The sequence below is a fragment of the Mytilus californianus genome, unplaced genomic scaffold, assembly GCF_021869535.1.
Source record: "Mytilus californianus isolate M0D057914Y unplaced genomic scaffold, xbMytCali1.0.p SCAF_11, whole genome shotgun sequence".
Taxonomy (NCBI): Eukaryota; Metazoa; Mollusca; class Bivalvia; order Mytilida; family Mytilidae; genus Mytilus; species Mytilus californianus.
The window spans coordinates 10,876,990-10,901,035 of NW_026262593.1; the positions used below are offsets into that span (position 1 = coordinate 10,876,990).

Consider the following 24,046-nt stretch of genomic DNA (forward strand, 5'->3'; position numbering starts at 1 on the left):
GTTTTTAGGTTTTAAATTAGGATGTTTTTATTGGGGGAAGTGGCGGTTCTGGCTTAATAATCATCAGTGAAATTATCAAATTTGGTTACTCACATACAGAAAATGAATGTTAAGGGTTCAATGTAAGTCACCATTAAAAAAGAAATGACATGTGCCTTTTTAAACCAATATGTTATTATGATTAAAGCAACAACCTATTTACAACTAAATGTGTATCATACTGTAGGTAATACCAACAAATAGAAAATACTACAATACAAAAGTATTCAATAGTATCTTTAATCGGTACATATAGATTTGAATCGTAGATATTGACCTACTGCCAGATTTAATCTGATATAGTCATTCCTTAAGGGACAAAATAACTTGTATTACATTTATAGCAAACATTTTATACATTTTTTATTGATAATATATAAGTTTACCCAGCATACAAATGAACCACTTAAAAGACTTTGTCGACACCCTTTTTAATCGGTAATCGTTTAATCTTACAATATCAAAAGGACCTGTATTACAGTCATCGACTTCTATATGAGATGTGAAGTTTTTTTGTAAAGCCATTTCATGGGTCAGTTAAACTCTTTGATGACCTAACGTAGGCATATAGAACACAAGACTTCTGTTATAACCTTTTGTGGTACTAATATCATTATGTGACAATAGTTTGAATATTTAAATAACCGATTATTAGTTCTCTTTTAACCAATAATTATTTTATAGTTGAGATCTTAAAGATCTTTCTTTGTACAAGGAATGTTACATAACAAAGGTTGTGTTCAATTGAGAGATTTAAATTGAGGATATTTGGCTGCCATTTGTGAGAATTTTTTGTGGTATATGGACTGCAGATGTTTTTTAACACTTGTTCTGTTGTATAAACTGATGTGGAAGTTCCTGGTTAATTAGGACTAATATTTCAAGGATAGGCTATTTATAACCATGCATTATTCTTGATTAGTCAATTAGTAAAGTTTTAAGATACAGACTTTGGACAAAGTATATGAAGTATCTTTGCCAATGTTGTCGTATTTCATTCGTATATTTGACCCCAGACAGTGAGAGGGCCAGTCTGGTAGAGTATGTTAAAATGTGTATGGATTTATACCATTAAAAATTGATGTAAAACCATATATCCAACGTAATGTCTTGTTTCTTTTACCATTGATTTTTTCCTCGGTACACAGAGAACTATAGGTTTGTATTTATACCTGTATGTATCAAGACCTTATCTGTAATGACAGGAGTTATAATCACTTTAAATTCAGTTTACAAATCAACGGAATATAAATAGGACGTGGATTTGTGAAATTCTAAAACAATGTGGATTTTTAGGTTTATTGACTGAGGCTGGCGTGGGTCAATACTATTTGAATTAATAAAATGGATTTCTTTACAGTTGGACATTCGTAGTGAAAAGATTTAATCAGTTTCAAAAAAAACATTCATTTTGTGTATCTGTACTTTTATTATGTTATCTGAAACAACTTCTTAAAACTAATAATTTTATATTTGGATAAATAATTGGTTTGAATTAGAGGATGCATTGATTCTTTATAACTATAGCTGCTGTAAGAACAGTTATCGTACTGCCAGAAACAAACTTTAAACCTTGACGGAAAATTTAGCCTTGACACTTGTGTGAAGTTTGTCTATCAAAGGAGAATGTGATTTTGTGTATATCTGTTCCTGTAAAAGTACATTTTTAGATAGAAACTGATCTGTAAGATAATGATAAGAAACACGGAACGTTAAAGGAAAAATAAGAAGTTTTCACTATGAGTAGAATTGAAAGAAACAAAAAGAGGAATATTATTCGTTCCAACAGGAAGTCAGAGTCAGATTTATTTCGACCAGGATTTAGTGTCACAGAAGACATTTTTGGTTTCAAACCTAAAGGTAACTTAGAGATGATAATATTTAACTTAAAAGAACTTTTAAGCATAAATTAAAATCGACTCATTTTGATTTGAAGAACGAAGTTACTTTATTGAAAGACAAATAGACTTTAATCAAGTATTTGATTTTTAGCGAAATGTTCTTGATATAGAATTATTCTATATTTTTATGAAACCATCATCATGCATTGAGTTCGAGGGTGATTTCATCAAACCACAAAGCTATTATAACCACTAGCACAATATATCTACTTAACAAGAAAAAGCAGTAGATAAATATGCAGTTATACCCCAGTTGATATTCAGATACGGTAGATAGGCCTGTTGTCTTAATATTTTTAGGTTATTTTACTTTAAAAGAAGAAAAAATGATGATGGTATTCAATTTCTAAGATAAATAGTTATGTGCTATTTAGGTTAAGTTGATTTTTCTCATATCTAAGTTTTGCATATTTTCAAGTGGTATTAAGGTTTATTTTTCTTCTATCATGTGATGAACACAATATTCACATAATGCTCTCACAGTTCATGGACACTCAAGTGTAGTCCACAGACTTACAATGGAAATATATTTATCTCTGCTTGCTTTCAAATCTTTGAACGCTTTCATACCACTGATAGTGCTAAATTTTCCACACTCACTCTCGGTCATGGACACCTATATCCTATTCCACGATTTTGTAAAGCTAATTAAAGTTTTATGAAGTATTAAAAGATCGATGAACAAAGTTTTGTTTGTTCAGTAGGTTTAACATGACAAATTAGTACCTTGGGTCATAGATAACCTTTATTTAATACTGACTTGGCAATCTTTCTACGACATGAAAAAGTATTTCTAGTACTATCTGGAATTTATAGTCAGCACTTTTGTACAGTTTTGTGGGTTAACCAAAATCACTAATACTGCACACACATAATATAGATTTGTGTTCAAAAATGTTTATTTCCCTGTTTTTATGAAACTGAAAGTGTGCAATATACACTTAATATCTTAAACAATTATTTGTCAAACATATGCCTTTTGTGAATATCATATAAACTTGCTAGAATATTTAACATGTTTAATGTTGACATTCTATGGAAGAAAAACAGTATAGCTTTTGAATATATAAGCAAATGTTATTTTCTGAAAATACATTTGTCACATACAAATGTACTTTATTTACAAAAAAACAGTGCTTTCGAGATATTGATTCATACAACAAAGACTTGATTGAATGAGCAATTTTAGGACTCTAGTGCTGTCATCCTACTGAAAGTACTTTTCTGACTGGGTCCAGTTCAACAGTTTCTGTGGAGCAGGATGCTTACCTTTCCAGAGCACCTGAGATCACCCCCGGTTTTTAGTGGGGGTTTGTGCTGCTCAGTCTTTACTTTTCTATGTTGTGTTTTGAAGATTGTTGTCCGTCTTTTGGTCATTTTTCGTTTTTTGTCATTGCTTTTTCAGTTTGTCTTGGACTTGTGATGAGTTTAAATGTCCCTTATCTTCCACCTCTCTTCTACTCTAGATTATCACATCCTTCATGGAGAACCACAAATAGGCAGAAATTAGTATTTGGTTTGAAAAAGCTCAGGTTTTGAACGTTGAATGTGATTTTCATCTAGATAATTTGATGCACTACAAATAGCTGTTATAAATACATGTACACCAAATACCTGTTACCTTATTTTCAATTCAAAATAGATTTTTTTTACCTAGAATCAATTTAAGTCCTGAGCAACAGACGAGGACTACACAGGTGTGCATTTCAGATCCATATTACAATGTAGTATCGGAATATCCCAAATTTTATACTTTAAAACCTATTTTCTTTCATGATATAATCATTAAATATGAAGTTCTGAATGAAAAGGAGGACTTATCATTGCTATATGAAGTGCAAAATACCGATGGTTTCTTCCTTATAAAATTCTGAGGCTATTATATATATATTGCAAAATATTAAAAACACTGGTTGTTACTTCATACTGAAACCAGAGGCCCATTATATTAGGTCAGCAGCATAACGGTGATGAGTTGTAAATTGGGTGTGCTTGATGGATCTGTAGAACTTCCTATTTTTTTTTATACTTAATTGAATCATGAGGGTATGCTTAGCATGACAATGCATGCATTCTTGTTTGACGTAATATAAAAATTAAGCCAGACAAGACACTACAGTAATGAAACTGGTGATAAAAATATATCCAATTGTTCATTGTCCATATGTACAAAGAGATACAATTTAGTAGAACTTAGGATATTGAATCCCTTTGTCATATTTTGATTTAAATATTCCTTTGACCTGAGCCTTATCAAAAGAATATCTCACTATTGCAAGTTTAAATTTATTGAAAAAGTTTAAAGTTTGAACAAGGAAAAGTTTGGTAAATAGACATAGTTGACAATTTAAAACCCTTAGACATTTATTTGACAGTTTTATTTTGTTGCGTTCTGATTCAGTTACTATCAGGGTGCCCTCCATTTTATTTGGGTGCGTTCTGATTCTGCTAGCTTCTATCAGAGTGTACTTCGTTACCCATCTATTGTTATAAATAATTCACTTAAGAAGTTTTTAAGATTTTCAGTTGAAATTTAGAATTTCATTATCATTTGTTGAAAAGGTATTGATGTGTAAACATTGTAAATTTATCACGACACTGACAAATTTTTATCTCAAGGATTAAACAAATTTGAGATAAAATATTAGCTATATCATAGCTGTTTGCCAAGGTAATATGATATACAGTATTTTGATCACACTTACCTTACAAGGCAATTTTTGAATTACTCTTATTTTTTATTACTTATATTGAGAAAATAAATTATGAAACATTAGATCTTGAAGAGTTGCTGAAAATGTTTGTGAATGTTAAGTTTGAATCCTCAGACCAATGGTTGACCTGAGTTTGACCAATGGTTTACTTAAGTCTGACCATTGGTTTACTAAAGTCTGACCATTGGTTTACTTAAGTCTGACCATTGGTTTACTTAAGTCTGACCATTGGTTTACTTAAGTCTGACCATTGGTTTACTTAAGTCTGACCATTGGTTTACCTGAGTCTGATTGGTTGACCTGAGTTTAGATTTCTGAATCCGACCATTTGAACAGTAAACATTGGACAACTTTTTGTGTTAAAGATGCAATGAACTATTGTAAAATACATGACCAGTCATAATGAACTGCAATGTGTTGTAAAATACATGACCAGTCATAATGAACTACAATGTGTTGTAAAATACATGACCAGTCATAATGAACTACAATGTGTTGTAAAATACATGACCAGTCATAATGAACTGCAATGTGTTCTTAAATACATGACCAGTCATAATGAACTACAATGTGTTCTAAAATACATGACCAGTGTCCTTCATCACTTGCAAAAGAGAAAATTACTATCAATTTACAACCTGATCAAAATTGAAAGCCACACAGATTATTAAGCCTTTTAAGTACATGTTTTATTGTGAGCAAAGCCTACCAATGGACACAGGATCTGTATTGAAATGGATATTTCTTGTATAATCATTTATAAAATAAAATTGAGAATGGAAATGGGGAATGTGTCAAAGAGACAACGACCCTACCATAGAGCAGACAACAGCCGAAGGCCACCAATGGGTCTTCAATGCAGCGAGAAACTCCCGCACCCGGAGGCGTCCTTCAGCTGGCCCCTAAACAAATATGTATACTAGTTCAGTGATAATGGACGTCATACTAAACTCCAAATTATACACAGGAAACTATAATTAAAAATGATTCAAGACCAACAAAGGCCAGAGGCTCCTGACTTGGGACAGGCGCAAAAATGCGGCGGGGTTAAACATGTTTTTTGATATCTCAACCCTCCCCCTATACCTCTAGCATAAAAGGTTACTTGCAATATATTCTCTTATGAAACACAGTGCAATATGACTGCAAAACCACAAAATTATGAATTCATTGTAAAAAATAAAAGCTCTTTGATGATATGAAGATATCACTTAGGAGTGTTTTGTCATATATCTTAAATATAGGTGAATTCAGAATATAGAGGAGCTTACAGTGAATTCAGAATATAGAGGAGCTTTCAGTGAATTCAGAATATAGAGGAGCTTTCAGTGAATTCAGTATATTGAGACATTTTTAGTGAAATCAGAAAATAGAGTTTTTTTCACATGTTAAAGATTATCTCCATCATTGGAGTTTTCATGTAAATCTTACTTTGAAATTTAAGGCAGAAATATATTATAAAATGTTCAATGGCAGGAGTAAAGTTTGTTGGTCTATTTGTCACTATGACAATCATTTGTTGATAATTGTTCAATAATTGTATAATTTGTTTTTGTAGGTAGTTTTAAAAAATATGTCTGAAACGTTTACTTATTTTACAATAAAAATTATTTGTCGTTACAGAAAAGGAGTCAGATGGAGTTTTTGGGAAGAGCTCATCATCCAAACAGTCTGGTGGCAGTAAAACTGGATCTATATCTAAGGGATCAAAATCATCGGTAAGGTCCAATCAAAAACACAATGTGTAACTGCATGTAAAAGCTTTTTTTGAGGGATTAGATTTGAAAATATAAACTGCACAGTGTTGGGTGTTGGTGTAGTATAGAGGTATTTATTGAAAGACCCGTTATGGACTGGTTACATGGAATTTCAATTGTTCCAGTGAAACAAATGTCTGTCATCTCATTTGCTAAACACATAGAGTCAGGCATTTCATTAGTCTTGTAGGTGGACAGACATTTCTATATTTATGTGGATGGAATGAGATATATCTATAGTTATTATATAATGAAGTTGAGAATTTTATTTGCTTAATTTATATATAAAATTTGTAAATTGGGCATTTCCCCATGCACTATATTTTACTCAGCAATCTTGTATAAGTTGTTTTAGTAAAGACTAGCTTTGCAATGGCAGTATATACAATGAAGACCTTGGGTAGGGTAAACGTTTAAATTTAAATTTCTGACAGCTTCTAATATTTTGTTTACAAGGGAAATGAAGGTATAATTTTGGTTTCTGACATTTTGAGATTTGGACTCTTTTGGTTAATAATTATGAATTTATGATATAATATTCCCACCTCTGAGTTCAATGTGTTAAGGATGCAGAGACTGAGATTTACATTGGTCTTGGTTCTACTTTTTTAAATAAGTTTGTATATTTGAAGGTTTCATTCACACCGTTTCAAAGTTTGGTAATAATTTCTTCAGATTTAATATATTCTGAATACATAGTCCTGTCTGATCATATTTTACTCTAAACTTTTTCTTGATTGTTTATACACACCTACAATTTAAAATTATAAGTGAAAACGAATAGGAATTTCACTGTTAGTATTAAAATTTCTTTGTTGAAAACTGTAAATCTTTTCTATAAGCAGATTAGTTTATGATAGAAGTCTTGTTTGGCTTGTTATTCTTGCCACTTGTGAAACTTTTTAATATGAAGATTAAAGTTCAACAATACAAACTTTTAATAGATAGTTAACTTTTCAGAACTTACAATACAAAACAGCTTTACAAATTTTTAAATACATTTTTTTCTTTAAAAATAGATTAATGCATAAAATTGATTTTAGATTTTCACCTTTATGTAAATAAAAGTGATAAGAAAAGTGTAATCGTGTATCTCTGAGATGATATTAAAATATTCTGCAATTATTAATTTCTCATTAATCATAAAAGTGCAACTACAGTAAGGTGCGTTTGATTACACAATGTTCTCAATCTCTTTTTATTTCCATTTATACTTACTTTTGATATATATCAGGCTTATATACAAACTGTATATTGTTTTACACTTATACGAATGATTCATTGCTCTTTTAAAAAGACTATTTTTAGAAAAGTAATAATAGAAGGTTTATTCCCTCGATTTGTTGGCGTCAAACTCAGGGTGGAGTTTTAATGAAAATAAAGCCTTCTTGTGGTAAATTCTTAAATAAAACACAGGCTTCCCGTGTCAAAATCTTACATAAAACACAGGCTTCCTGTGGTAAAATCTTAAATAAAACACGGCTTCCCGTGGTAAAATCTTAAATAAAACACAGGCTTCCCGTGGTAAAATCTTAAATAAAACACAAGCTTCCCGTGGTAAAATCTTAAATAAAACACGGCTTCCCGTGGTAAAATCTTAAATAAAACACGGCTTCCCGTGGTAAAATCTTAAATAAAACACAGCTTCCCGTGGTAAAATCTTAAATAAAACACAGGCTTCCCGTGGTAAAATCTTAAATAAAACACAGGCTTCCCGTGGTAAAATCTTAAATAAAACACGGCTTCCCGTGGTAAAATCTTAAATAAAACACGGCTTCCCGTGGTAAAATCTTAAATAAAACACAGCTTCCTGTGGTAAAATCTTAAATAAAACACAGGCTTCCCGTGGTAAAATCTTAAATAAAACACAGGCTTCCATGAATAATTTCTTCAAATTAAACATGATTGAAATAATGGTAAATAATAAAAGTTAAAACAACTAAATGAAACAAATAGGAAATACTTTATAGGTAAGCTAGGTTATTGATAAAAGTTTTATGAAAATATTGTTTTATCAAAGTACGTTCCGTGCAGTAACCCAATAATCCAATGTCGTCAGTATATCAGCCGTTAATTGAACAGACGGCAGATTATAGGTCTTAATCACGTATTGATTTGTCATTCACACCACAAAATTTCTGTCAATCTTACAAGAAAGTAAGAATTTTCCAATTACGGAAATATATGTCCAGATGTGAAGAAATTACATAGTATCAGGTGATCAGTGGATAGAGACTTGAAATGGTTTCTATTTGTTTTCCTGTTCATTTACTATTACCTCGAATTATAAGATCAGATATCAGCCATCACATTTACATAGGAGGTTCAAGAAAGGAATTTAAGAGAAAACAATTATGTCCAAGAGTAACGGTTAATAAGATTTTAATAATCTGAAGATCAAAAAAGGAAAAGTCTTCTAACGATTCAGAGATCAAAAACTTCAAAATCTGGCCAAATTTTGATAGACTCCTGTTTCTTGCAATATGAAAAATAAAAATCAATATTAATCAACAATAGTAGGCTTTAGAACTTTGTATTTAGACTCTAACTGATAAGTTAAGCATGTTTTTATATATATATACTGCACGCCGTAGAGCATGATACAAATATGATATTATGATCATATATGGTATACCTATACAATGGTATGAAGTAAAAAATAAGATATTGTCATATTCATTCCAAACTGAAATTAACTTTTATAATAAATACGTGTTTATTTGGAAGCATCAGGATTTTATCATTTGAAAACCTGTATGATTTTGTTATAGATTTATATAGTTAATGTCTTAAGTACATACTATTTTTTGAAGTACGAGGCAAATAAATGCTTTCATAAGCTCTTGGTTCTGACTAATATAGTACATTACTAGTTGTAATTTCAAATATATGATGTTACATTGAATTTGAAATAAATAATAAGAAATCTTTATGAAGGAAATTTGGAATAAAAAAGTGCTGTTACTCAAAAATACGCATTCAATGAAAGGAAGAAAACTCATGTCTATCAAGGAGAATTTCTTGAAACATTTTTATAATTTAAAAAAAAAACATATATTCTAATCATTAAAAAAGCTCACATGCAGGAAAAGTAAAATATAGTTTTAAAAGAATTAGAATAAAATTAGATATAGTGATATAAAAAGCAAATTAATATTAGGAATCTTGTCCTACATCACACATTTACAAAGAGAAAATTACTACTAATTTACCACCTGACCGAAATTGGGAACAACATAGACAATCTTTATATTGGTGACTTGCTGCAGTCTTCCTGTACATAAAATGCCCTTTCCAATGATTGATCTGGTTGTTTGATACAGACTGTAACTTGGAAAATCTTGAACTCACTACAAAAGCTACTTTGTAAAATCTTGAACTCCCTACAAAAGCAACTTGGTGAAACCTTGAACTCAATACAAAAGCAAATTTGTAAAATCTTGACCGCACTACAAAAGCAGGACAACAAGTCACATATTTTTGAGTCAAAGCAAGATAATAACTTAATAAGTGATAGATTAATTACTTCTCACCAAACTCCTGTATTTGATTAATAAATTTCAATGATAAGTATTCAATAATTAGAGATAATGGTCATGATATAGCCTATTTTTCACCAATGTGACATTAAGCAACCAATAATCAATCAATCATAATCTTAGATGTAAGTTACAACGATGTGGGACATTATTATATCTTAGTACATTTCACAAACTATTGAGAAAATTTATAATTGGGATGTTCTCTAACCAGAGATAATTGTCACAACACTATACTTTAGTAAATTTACTATTGATCTATAATTGTGATGTTCTCTAACCAGAGAGAGATACACTAACATTGTTCTGACTTTTAACAGTAGCTGTTCTTTATAACTTGACTGTTTTCCTTGTTTTTTGCTTTATTTACATCATGTGATTTTTTTGTTACCATGGTTTCCTACAGATGGCCAGAAGAGAGTCCTTTTTTGGACGATCTGGTAGTGGTATGCTTGAGCCTCCTGTTCCTTCGAAGCAGCGACGTAACTCTTTGTCCTTTCCCTTTTTCACTAATTCTCCTAAAGTAGCAAATGAAGATTTGAAGGCGCAGGATGATGGAAGCTCTGTAAGTCGGACAAGATTTGGGCAAACATAACTGCCTGACATCATTTTCCTCTACTTAATTTTCTTGGTTCTTAATGATGCTCGCTACCTTTGTTTTGAATTTAACCATATCTTATCCATTCATATTTCACAATTAAAGGAACAAAATTTTTAAAAAATGAAAGAACACAAAACAAAATTGTTTAGAAAAACAGAGCTTAACATTTCATTTTAGTAATTGGAAACTTGATAAATTGCTTTAAACTTTCAGTACCTGAATAAAATGCTAAAAATCTCTCATTACCTTAACAAGTAATTGATTGTTTTATTTATTACTTTGAATTCATTATATTTGTGGGATACAAATTGTCCTTGTTTTTGGTAGGTGTAGGTAGACCACAGTGCAAAGTTCACAAAGTACAAATATTCTATAAGATTGTATGCTGACTTTGGCAAAAACAAAAACAAACAAATGTCTTTTCCTCAATCCACGAACTTTGGCAAAAACAAAAAAGTATCCACGAAAATACAATTTTTCCTCAATTCACGAAAATAATTGAATACTGTTAATTTAGAAATTAATGCGAGGTTTTTTATTAATGCGAATATTGCTTATCCTTGAGTATCACAATAATAAGAACTGGCATTTTGATATATGATACATATATATGAAGCTTTTTCTAAAACCACAATAATAAATGTACACAATAATTTCTGAATTGACAGTAACATTATAAGGTTTCAAAATGATAACATGAAATATGAGATATATGGTTAGATTCAAAACTCCCTTGTATAGATGTATCTTATTTTCACAGCATTTTCAGCATAAACACTCACTGACAGAACGTATAGTAATTAATTCGCTTTCTTTAAACTTTTATATGGAATTTTTTTTAAGCTTAGATAATTGTTATAATCTTCTAGAACCCATCAACTATCTCTATTTTTGTTTTAACTCTGATATACACTGATTTTCTGTGTTTGTAGATCACTATAAGAATAAGAGTGAATAGGCACCGCGACTTTTTCTGCTTTTTAATTTAAATGTTAGATTGTATAGACTTACTATAAATATCTAGAAGTCTGACTGGATCATAGATTAGCCTCTCTTTGGTATTGAAAATATTTATAGTTCCTTTTAATTTGATAAAATATTTGAATTACATGCATTATTTTTTTAACAAAAACTTTTGCATATGTCTTGTTTCTGAATTTTAGAATAACTAAATACTTTATAAATTGCAACACCTTTATAAATATATAATTCTTTTGTTAAATTACTATAAAATCTTGAAAAGATAATTATCAGAAAAACTTTCCGTATAAATTAGAGTCAACAGTAGTTTGCTGCTGTTCTTATCTCATAAATCCAATAATAAGGAAAGTTCAAGGTAAAATATACAACTCTTTTCTTTTCGGGTCAAAATGTTTTTGCTGAAATGTCACTTTGCATGGTTATTGTATAATTGGTGTTCATGCTGAAATGTCTGTTGAGAAGTATAGTCCAACTATTTAACTACTTAAAAACTCTGTCTTAAATCTTTTATATATGATAAACCATACATAAGCATGGCAAAGAAGGTTATTGGGTACGAGGTTAAATTGGTGTTTATAAAATTTATATTCATAATTATCTATAATTGTAATGACTAATGCTCATTCTAAACCCTAATAAATTTTTTTTTATTTTAAATGGAATTGGGTGAGTAAAAAGGGGGGAAATCTACAATTATAAGATTATTACAAGGGGAGATAAATTAGCATAATGCAATTTTATTATTATCTCCCTTATTATGATTATAAATGGAAAATATGAAAATTCCAAAATTACTGATTTATTTTTCCAAGTCTTTTTGTAGGATGAAAATTTTTAAAAATGTGTTTAAATGAAATTGTCACAGCCTGTTGTATGAAAAGGGCAGAAAAATGGCTCAAATGAAAGACGATTCTGCTTTGCCATGCGTTGGTGTATATAGCATTCCCATTGTAAACCCACCCTTAAGAGCAAGTCCATATTAAAGTACAGCTAAATTATAGAGCTAGCGTCCGTTTGTAGTCTCAGGAATCTATTTGCTAAAATTAATGATTAATATTAATATACAAGATTTAATACAACAGACAGGAGACAATCTGGGTTAGAAAGCCAGCATGTATTTGAACAGCATCTTGCAGTTGACAATTAAGTGGTTTTCAATGAATGACTGAGGCTGGAATAACTGTTTTGTTCTAATTATTATCTTAATTTTCGTTATAGAAAAGGTCATGTTCATTTCATGTCATGATGTCTAAGCTACCATGAGTAGTTCCATTAATTGGTAATTTTAGTGTCTTATATTTATCCTGAGCAAAGCAAATCTATCTTTTTTCAAAACTTCAGAGCCACTGTGATACTTTCATAGAAATTTTATAATAGCAGATAAGATCACTAAAAATGGCCTCTCAGTAGAATGCATTGTTTTTACCTTCGAAAGTTTGGATAAAATTCAGAACAAAGCAGTTAATCAGCCTGAGAACCAGGGCTCTCGGTCATAAAACTTTACTCAGTACTCGGAGTACAAAATTTGTGCTCGAAACACCAAATCCAGTATTTTGATTGGTTGATTTCTGAGTCAGAGTACAATTATCGTGCTTGAAAGTTTTATGACCGCAAGGCCAGGTTACTTTATTTGATTTCTAGCTTGTATTTTTTGTGACCATGAGTTTGTACAGAATGTATTTTCAGACATCTTTAACTTTTGTACCAGTATGTATTGTAAAAAAACTATGGCAGCATGTTACAGGAACATCTGTGTATATAATGTGTTTGTTAAAACTTGTCTAGGTATTGTCTGTATGTTGGCATGGGTTAATGGTTAATACAAAAATGATCTAATGATTAACAACAGGCCGTTGCTGCACCAAATCTTTTAGTTCTTAAATGGATTTGTTCAAATTAGTTTTGACAGATGATGATTCACAGATAAAATCTCAAAAAGAGCGAATTACACTTTCTAAAGAAGTAAAAAGGCAGGGGTCGGTTTCACAAAAAAATTTACGACTAAAATTGATCGTAAGTCATGAACAATTCAGTATACTTACGATCAATCTTAGTCGTAAGTTTTTTTGTGAAACTGACAACTGAATTTTTAATCGCTATTTCTTCATTTGAAAGGAAATTAACGAACAAAAAATATTGTCCTTTCCTATCTAAAAGTAAAGTTAGATTTGTTATACTGCTGAAAAATAGTCCACATCTTTTGGATGTTTAGAAAGAGGAGATTTCATTGCAATCGCCTGCTCTTAACAATCCACATCTTTTGGATGTTTAGAAAGAGGAGATTTCATTGCAATCGCCTGCTCTTCTCTTTGTACACCAAATTCCAAAGAACTAAATTGGTGTGGCCTTGCATAATTTATGGTGAAAATTAAGATTTTAATTGAAGTCGTTCTATGACAATAATGAAATCTAATACAATGAGTAGAGTATGATAAGTAAACAATATATCTGTTGTTAATTGTACTCTTAAATAAAAGTGTTTTAATGAATTGTAGTCCAGTAGGAGAAAAACAACTTCTGATTATAGAATAGAATAAGAATATTTTATTATTCCAATCAAGGGCCCTTGATGGGCAGCATAACATGTACACATAAAACAATACATCATGATTTGTAACAGAAAAACATTTTTATATATTAAAATGAAACATTAAAAAGTTCAGACAGATGTTATTATCTTCATTCTATAAAAAATCACATACATTTAATTCCAGGCAGGATCAGAAGTATAAAATCATTACAATTATCATTGTCATTACATACATTAATTAACATTTCGTCTAACATCTAGACATGTAATAATAAAGCTCCCTAAATATTTAAGTATAGACAAATTTTCATTAGTAAATAACCAAACAAATTTTGCCTCATTTGAAAGATATATAAAATTGGGACAGATACAGTTTATCTCCTTGAAAAATATCTCCCTATCATTATTGTATGCTGGACAACTAGTAATAAAATGTTGTTCATCTTCAACCAGATTTAGAGTACATTTCTTACAAAGCCTTTGGTCTCTTTCTATGTATAAAGTTTATATTATATAAAAGGAAAGCTTGTGCTTAGATATTTTTATGCCATATATTTCACTTTAATTATTTACTACTGTATTTTAGAATCTACCTGCCAGTAAAGTAATAGTTAATGATTTAAGAATGTGACCATAGATATTTACATGACACCCATATATATAGAGACATTCCTAATTACCTGCTGTTTCTAAAAAATCTATAGTTGTTTTATACACTTTATCAATTTATTTGTATCCTGATTTTTTTCAGCTTTATGGATTTTGTTTTTCATAAATGTGAATAATTTAAGGCCAAACATGTTCAATCATTTTCAATGTTATCTGTATGAATTCTATTACATAAAATATATTTTCTGGTCGTTTACATTTAAAAAGGAAAAAATAACTTTGTTGGGCATAGAAATGAACAATGACCAAATCTATTATATTACACAATAAACTTCTTTTTGTTTAAAGTGAAAACAATGATCAATCTATGAGAGAAAGTAATGTTTACAATGTGTTTTATTTTTCATTGAATGTATATTATCCTTCTTGTTGATTTTCTTTCAAAGGGAGGTAATTCAATCTGATTTATGCAACAGAAGTCAAATATTAAAAATTAATCCAACATGATTTATACAACAGAAATAGAATATTGAAAGTTAACTTAAAGGTTAGATATTTATGAATTTAGATCTAAGAGAAATTTATGTGTATATATATAAATATAAGATAAATAATTAATTATTGTATTTTATGTAAAGGTTGGAAGTTTACGGAGCAGACGTGGGATAAATCTATCTATAGATGATACATGTCCAATTCCACAGACTTTGTCACAGTCAGTCAGTCCACAGGGAACTTTAAGTGGGACCTATAATGAAGGGAAACGGATCAAAGAAAGGAGCAAGCTGACAAATCTATTCAGTCCCAGTACATCAAAGGTGAGTCATAGATTTGCCCAATGCCCACTCAGAATTAAGTGCTCAATGCCCACTCAGAAGTAAGTTGGCACAAGGCCCACTCAGAAGTAAGTCTGAATCTGTGAGAGTGTTCTATTCAGGAACCTTTGCACACATCTTTTTATGAGGTATCATTAGGTTAACTTTTGTAAAGTAAATCTACAAATGTCCTTTTCAACATCAGCTCCTTTTTCAGTGAATCAGAATTATTAACAATGAAAGGAGAATGATACAGGAGAGGTTTTCAAGTTTTCCTTTCAATGATACTGGTGTTCAGTTCTCATTGATGATTAAGAACTATAAAAAAGATTTCCTCTTGTCATTTTGCAAAAGCATTTAGACTGAAATATGGGTCAGCATGAAAAATTCATTTATATTTTATTTATTTTTTATACCCCACCTCTGTTGCATTACATAATTGTGACAGTTTTATTGCCGTGGAAGATTATTAAGCGTTGTGAAAATTTCCTGGTAAACTGAACATGTATGGAACTAAAACTAATTATTGTTCAGATGATGTCGTCACCTGATTGGTTAAAGATTATCTTCAATAATTATTATGGAATTTTTATTTTACTTCAAATTTAATCTCCTTTGTAAAGGTGAGTTGAATAACTTAAAGAATAGAAATAAGGAAAATGAATTTGTAACATTGCAATGGTCAAATAAAAAATTTAAAGTAGCAAATATTTTATATACTCTATGTCCCCAGTAATAAAAATTCTGGGACAACCATACTGGCCACATGTATTTGTAAACATCATATTCCCACCTACCAGCAGCGATTCCACTAATTTCCTCACAAATACAAGCTATCCTAAAGTTCATTTAGACTCTGTGGACTTGGGAGCTAGCACATTCAAATTTTGACATTGTGTTGGAAAAGTACAAGCTGGGTACATCATAATCCTAAAAATGATGGCTGCTGGATGTTAAGAACCTGTTAATAAATCAATCAAAGCATAACTCTTCACGAAAAATTGATTCTTTTTCCTGTTGATACTCCCACAGATATTTACCGGTATTCATTAAAAAAAAAATATCATAAGGAACATGAAAATGGTTTTGAAGGGATTTTTGGGGGGACATTTTTTAAAAATTATAGCATTTTGTACAAGAATGCAGGATTTGAAATGAACATTTTAAATAGGGTAATTTGTGGTCAAATTTTTATAATCTTAGAATTTTCTATGAAAACTGATAACTAAACAATATTTAAAAAACCCAAAACCTATTAAGAAGTTCACATTTTGATTTCCTGTGTTAACCAGATAAGGTTATAATAGAAGATAAAAAGCATACAAAAGTCTCTTGTTTGTGGTAAATTGGTTTTTATGGCTGTCAGTTATAGTCCAGGGTGACATTTCCTGTTGTTCTGTGTCAGGGACTTACTACACCTTTTAGCATAACCAGGTTAGGAAATTGAACCACAAATTTACTCTTTTAAAAACCTTACATGAAAGCCGAGATAAAACATTTAGAACTTAGAAGAAGGAATTTTGCCAGGGTACAATGAGGTTAAGGACTCAGGTAAAAATATTAAATTAAGATTAAAATTAGATTTAATTTAATTAATTTTATGATTAACTTCAACTTTGAATAATAGGCCATTTAAATATTATTATATTGATAATTTGTATTAATTTTTTATGTTGAAATATTAAACTATTTTTTTTTAATTGGTACAAAAATATCCTTGCTTTGATTTTTTATTATTTTGTTTAATTTAGATGCCCTTTGGGCAGGAGGTGCTTAATGTGTCAGTTTGAAAAATGAAAAGAAATAAATATTTACCCAACTGATATTAAATGGGTTAGTTAAGGTCAAAACTGAAATTGAGCAGTGTTCACCACAAAGACCTGTCTTCTTTATACAAACATTTGAAACAGAACCTTACAGAAATAACAGTCAATGAAAAAAATTAAACACTGACAATTTTAAATCTGTTTTGTTAAAAGATTAAAAGAGTGTGAGAAATTTATATGTGAATGGCCTAGGATAATTCTGGACTCGTGAACAAAAAGTTGAAGTGTTCAAGGACTGAAAAAAACATAGAAAAAGCCCTGGAGGTAATTTTCAAAGGTGTTAAACACATTACAGACAGCATGTGAAGAAATGAACCCATTAAAACCCTTAGGTTGTGTAAAGTGAGACAAACATAGGGACTGTTAGCCTGATTAATCAACTAGTATATCTTGATTAATGGCCTACAAGTTATTTCAGCATAGCTTTGTGTTTAGAAACTATTGTGATATTTTTGGCATAGGTCAGCACAATATCGATTATTCTGTACAAGATATATGCAGTTTCAGCAAGATTTTGGACCATTACCTTCCAATCATGCCAATATTTCAACTAGGATACTATATATGTATATATTGGCTCAAAATAGAGAGATCATTAAACATGTAAAGGTCATTGACGTTTTGAAAGGATCACAATAAAACTTGAGGATTTCAAGATAAAAATAAAACAAGGATTTTTTAATCATAAATTATGCAGCAGATGGGCAGGAATACACCATATCCAGAATGTATTTGTCTTGGATAATAAAATATCAGTGATGTCTTTTAAAAATAAGGTAAGAAAAAGTGCATCTCTTCTTTCAAGGACCATTCATCAAGTTGAGAACAAACCCTAAAATATGACAACTTTAATAAGGTCTGGTAAACACAGGTCGAATTGAATATTTACAGTTTTAACTATCATATTTGATAAGTTGTGCCCTTTTTATGTAGGTGTGAATATGTACCATATTTCAAAAATTTCAAAAATTCTTTTTGCAATGATTGGGGAAATTTTATATTTTTATGTTCCATATAAGAATATGTCATATAACTGTTTTTATTCAGTGTTATTGCACCTGCTATCCTGCTGGCAATGATAAATTGTTATTTGCTATATTTCTTACAAATGGGTATATTTTAAAAATTATTGATTTTATCGCTCATTTATTTCATGTTCTTATATTCTTTGCAAATAACTCCCTTTACATATAACCCTCTCAATGTCTCCAGATGAAATAATTGAACTTATCTGAGCAGCATATAGGAAGTGTTCATAAAGAATTTGTTTGCTAATAGATTTTAAAATTTTCCTACTTGATGTGCCTCATTTATTGTAATGTAAGAATTGTTGTATTGTATGGATTTTTAATTAGTATTTCCATTTCAATGTACTCAAATCCATATTGACTTTGATGTAGAAAATGTTCTTAACAATACAATACAATATAAGATTATTTATTCCTGACCTCAGTTTTGATATCTACGGGTCACTCATTACAAAGATCCTATCATCAAAACGTTTGAATTGTATTTAAACATCAAATTACAAGCCATCATCAAAATAAAAGTTAATAAAATTTGTATAGGAAACACCATGTAAGTTTTATAACGTAACAAACACCTTGTCAATCATGTTAGTGAAATGAAGCAGGTAAAAAATCATTGTACCGAGTCCAGGTATGACTTTATAATGTAAAATAGTCTGAACGTTATGGTGGGGACATACTGTTATTAAAGTTAATAGACTTAATGTAAAATAGTCTGAAAGTTATGAAGGGGACATACTGTTATTAAAGTTAATAGACGGTCTCAGCTGTGAAATACTAGAGTCTGGTATAATATTCGATACAATATGAAATGAAAAGAATTTTATGTGGTAAAGTCCAATGTCTGAGACTGAAAGGGAGGAAGGATTTAAAAGGAATTTCCTTATCAAGTGCAGTTTAAAGAAAATTTGTGCATGAGAAGTAATGCAGTGCATAATGAAAGTCTTGTCAAGGAGACTATAACTTTTAAAGAAATGACTAAATATGAGAGAGTTTTGAAAAGAAAATGACGAGTTCTCATCACACGATAGATCATGTGGTAAAGCGTAGAATCCATAAGTCTACTGCCAACCCCATCTACAGGAGGTCCTGGCCTATCGGACCAAATATCACAAAAAGTTGGAAGGTAAACTAACTGTTTGATTATTTGACAATATAAGTGTTTTTAAACTTAAGGAAATCTTGATTGATTTTGAATTATTTAGACGGTTGGTAAAAACATGAATTCATTGCTGTGTCATTGTCTATTTCAATGTTCTGAGAGTTTGTTTAGTTGTAAAAATTCCCATTAAAGATTAGATAAGATAAAATAAGATATTTTGTTTTCCAAATTAAGTCCCCAGGGGCATTATACTTAAAACAAATATGATCCTTCACAAAACAGTTAAGCCCTTTTCAACTCATTTTTACAGTTTGTTCTTATGTTGTGCTGTTAAATCACTGTCCCAGGTTAGAGGAGGGTTAGGCACCTGCAAACATGTTTAATAGAGTCATTCTGATTATTATAAAACAAAAAATTTGAAAAGAATACATTAAGGGTTGCTTTTCTCGAGATGTGGGTCCTTTGTATTTGCAATTTTTTTTCCCTCTTAAGTATTTATATTTTCTGGAAAGTATATATATTTGGTTATTTAGCTTCAACAGGCACCAACAATGAATATTTTCTGTTACACAATAAAACCTGTTACATCTTTATTTCAAGTATATTGATCAACAATAACAGCTTTATAGATCTGTAATCACATTTATAACAGACAGAAAAATGGAAAATTGATTACATAGCAAATTCAATTCTTACAAAAGTTTTGTGAATTTATTTTGCATATATTACCATAAAGGTGGCTCTGTAAAGAGTGGGCTTATTCATGAGTATTGTCATGGTAACATGTTTAAAAGGGTGTAGGATGTTGAAAGGAATTTTTTTGAAATGCATCTCTTTTAAAGTAGCTTATAAATTGAAATTTTGGACTGGACAGAAATCTATTGCAAAAATCGTTGGTTCTTGGTTAAAATGAAAAGAGATCCTAGGTTAACCAATGAGATGGTATATATATAAAGGACATAAAAACATCATGAATGACAAAGGAGTTAAAATATGCATTTTATAGGGACTTCTGACTCAAACTTATTAAGCCACAAATATTCATTTAATTTATTTGAAATTAAAAAGTTTTGGTTTGCTCCTGTGTCGTTTTGTGTCATTAAAGAAAAATGTAAAAGAAAGACACTTGCTGTTGATTTAGTCTTTGGTATGTCAGCTATTAAATTGGAAACAATTGGAAATATTTTATCAATTAAAGCCCTTAATGTGCAGTACAAACAAGTTCATACTACTTGAGGCCTGTACAAATAGGTCAATTTGTAGTGACATCATTTATTCAATCCTATATCATAAAAACACACAAAACTTGACAGAAAACATGGAGACAAATGTTTTTTATTTGAAAATCTGGCATTTGTTTGTTAAAATATGACCCAAATAACTTGATTTATGCAGAGAAATGGTCATTTATGTGGACATTTTGGACAGGTTCTTGAGGAAATAGCTGTGATTATATTTGGAGATAATTATATTAGGTGAATTTTATGTCAGAGACAGTTGTCAAACTAGATTTATGGTTACATGGTAGGATAAAAATATGTTTAATAATTTACAGGAATTTTCACATTCCTTAATGAAGAAAAAAGGATATCAGGTCCACTGTATGTAATGAGACAAAAAAATTCTATGTAATAATCAATATATAAAAGTAACAGCTTCTTTATTGCTGTTCTTCATCTGGAATGTTGCTTTCAGGTTTGCATTATTGAACAAAGAGCTTGCACTAATAGCAAAGTCCAGAATCTCCCTGTCTTGGATACCAAGCTGACTAATAGCAAAGTCCAGAATCTCCCTGTCTTAGATACCAAGCTGACTAATAGCAAAGTCCAAAATCTCCCTGTCTTAGATACCAAGCTGACTAATAGCAAAGTCCAAAATCTCCCTGTCTAAGATACCAAGCTGACTAATAGCAAAGTCCAAAATCTCCCTGTCTTAGATACCAAGCTGACTAATAGCAAAGTCCAGAATCTCCCTGTCTTAGATACCAAGCTGACTAATAGCAAAGTCCAGAATCTCCCTGTCTTAGATACCAAGCTGACTAATAGCAAAGTCCAGAATCTCCCTGTCTTAGATACCAAGCTGACTAATAGCAATGTCCAAAATCTCCCCGTCTTAGATACCAAGCTGACTAATAGCAAAGTCCAGAATCTCCCTGTCTTAGATACCAAGCTGACTAATAGCAAAGTCCAGAATCTCCCTGTCTTAGATACCAAGCTAGATACTAACAACACTCTGATTTACATGGTTAACTGCTTTATACACTGCATACACTGCGGAGCTTTCATAGCTAACTAAAGTACATAAGTCTTGCTCATTGTTGAAGGCCGCACAACGACCTTTAGTTGTTTATTTAATTAACATCCTTTTCCTTTGGTCTTTGATGGATAGTAGTCTCATTGGTAATCATTATAACCAGATCATCTAAAACTAAAATACAGAGATTGATGACCTAATATTTTAATATGAAAGGTTTTGGTCAAGGGATAATATTGATTAAAAGATAAAATGAAAGCTTCCAAATGAAATGAAACGGGAACAAGAACTTAAGCTTAGAAGAGTTGATCTTTCATATAATACCTGAAAAAAACATTCATATACATTTTCATATCATTGTAAAATCTTGTAAGGCTAACGGTAATATTTTGGATGACAGTTAAAATATTATTGATCATGTTGGAGATTAGGTATACACAGATCTTGTTGGAGATTAGGTATACAAAGATCTTGTTGGAGATTAGGTATACACAGATCTTGGGGCATTTCAACCTTTTTCTTGTCAACTGTAGGTGTATTGATACTATTTAAATTCAAATACAGTATGCATGCTCAAGTTCAAAATTTGGAAAAATGGGCTCCTTTTTTTGGTATTAATTTCACATTCTTCCTTAAAATGTCAATTAGAACAATTATTTTATTGCAATAAAAATCCAATCCTGACTTTTTGAATTTGTTTAGTACTGTTGAATTTTGAGAAGGGCAGCCCCTACTTGTAGGGTTAGTGTCTCGTTGACTCAGTGTATTCCACATCTCCTTTGATTCAAATATCTTTGTAGAATTTAACTACAACTTTAATTTAACCTCGCTATTGATGTTGAAGAACAATAAACATTATTCATAAAAACAGACTTGTAAAAAAGCATCAAATGATATATATATGTTTTTATATGTATATACACATGTACAATGTACTTTTGTCATGTAAGATTCATAGCTCATTAAGTATTTATACCTCAGTAACAGTTTGTAATTATACCTGGCAAGATACATGAGGACATTAGTATTTACAGGTATATATATGTCTTCCTGAAAATCAATATTAGGGGGAAATGTCTTATGAATACACATATGTGTGGTCTGACTCTGAATGTGTTGTGAGCTCTTTTAAAGAACCCTTTAAAAGTTCTTATGGTCTTTAGATGGCATGTTGCAAGGCAAATTTGATTTTATGAACAACCATTCCCCCCTCCTCTCCTTAAAAGGGCTGTTAGACCCTTGCTTATAAATAAAGGCCATTCATACCCTTGTCTAACAACAAAGATCGAAAACACCAACATTCATTCTAATAATCCAAGAAAGCTCCCAACAGATGTAATTTCAAATTATTGGACTAGATTGTGAATTACATCTAAAAATCCTTAATTTCTGGATTCTGAATTTTATAAATATTGTACTGCTTATAATGCTTACTGCTAACAAAGTAGGGGATACTTTGGGGTTTCTGAAATATAAATTAATATTTAAAATTACATCTAAAAGTCCCAAATTTCTGGATATTTCTTTGATATTTTTTTCTTCACCAGTTAATGTACTGGTTTACTTGCTGGTTTCCTAACAAGGAAGATGGTTTTTCACTAATATTTGGGGTTTTCTTTTCCTTTTATTAAAAATGAATAAAATACAATGTATGATTTAAATGTATTATTCCATAAAATATCATAGCGTATGTAATTCTATCCAGCTGTTTCAGTTTTATGGCATACTTAAGTGTTTACATATATTCACCATGTAAATTTTTTCTACTGTATAGTTTTTTGCCAATATAAACTTTACTTTATATTGTCAATAAATTTCTCAGATATATTCTAAGCATTTGAAAACATCAAAGGAATGAATTAAGTAATGTTGTATATTACAATACATTATAATGTTAGTCAATGCCCTTTTTATTTTAACTTTAGCAGAGGTTCAGAAAAGGACATACCTTTGACTTGAACGATACAAATTGAGTGGCCTTCAGGGCTTACACACTGATTGTTTGTTGGTTTCTTAATGTCAAGTGGCAAACATTACATAAATATTTGGGAAGAAAACAAATTAACAATAAATCCAATACGTAATTCTGCATTACTGGTCAACTAGGATTCAGGGCTAGAATTGTAACAGCCACGGAAAAATGCAACAGGTCATCTTCAGACCCTTCAACGAGTTTTTCAAGGGCTCTTGAAATGTGCAGAGAGCATGGCACTAACCTTGCATGAGGCATTGGATTAAAAGTCTTCTTTCCAAGCAGAAGTGAAGTATTTATACATTCTGCACTGCCAAACTGATGCTCCACTTCAGCAATAGATTTTAAGTACTTGAAGGGAGAAGTCCACAGATTACCA

General features: G+C 30.5%; 1 protein-coding gene across 9 annotated transcripts in view; it reads left to right on the forward strand.

Annotated features, from left to right (window-relative positions):
- LOC127719536 (pleckstrin homology domain-containing family G member 5-like) overlaps positions 1–24,046 on the forward strand; it is a 127,406-nt gene that overhangs the window by 82,523 nt on the left and 20,837 nt on the right. For 8 of the 9 annotated variants that reach the window (XM_052225752.1, XM_052225747.1, XM_052225748.1 and 5 more), the window contains 3 exons: positions 6,278–6,372; positions 10,357–10,515; positions 15,310–15,489. In XM_052225752.1, coding sequence (XP_052081712.1) covers positions 6,278–6,372; positions 10,357–10,515; positions 15,310–15,489 — 434 coding nt within the window. The remainder of the gene's footprint in view (positions 1–6,277; positions 6,373–10,356; positions 10,516–15,309; positions 15,490–24,046) is intronic. The other variant, XM_052225745.1, reaches the window with a different exon arrangement.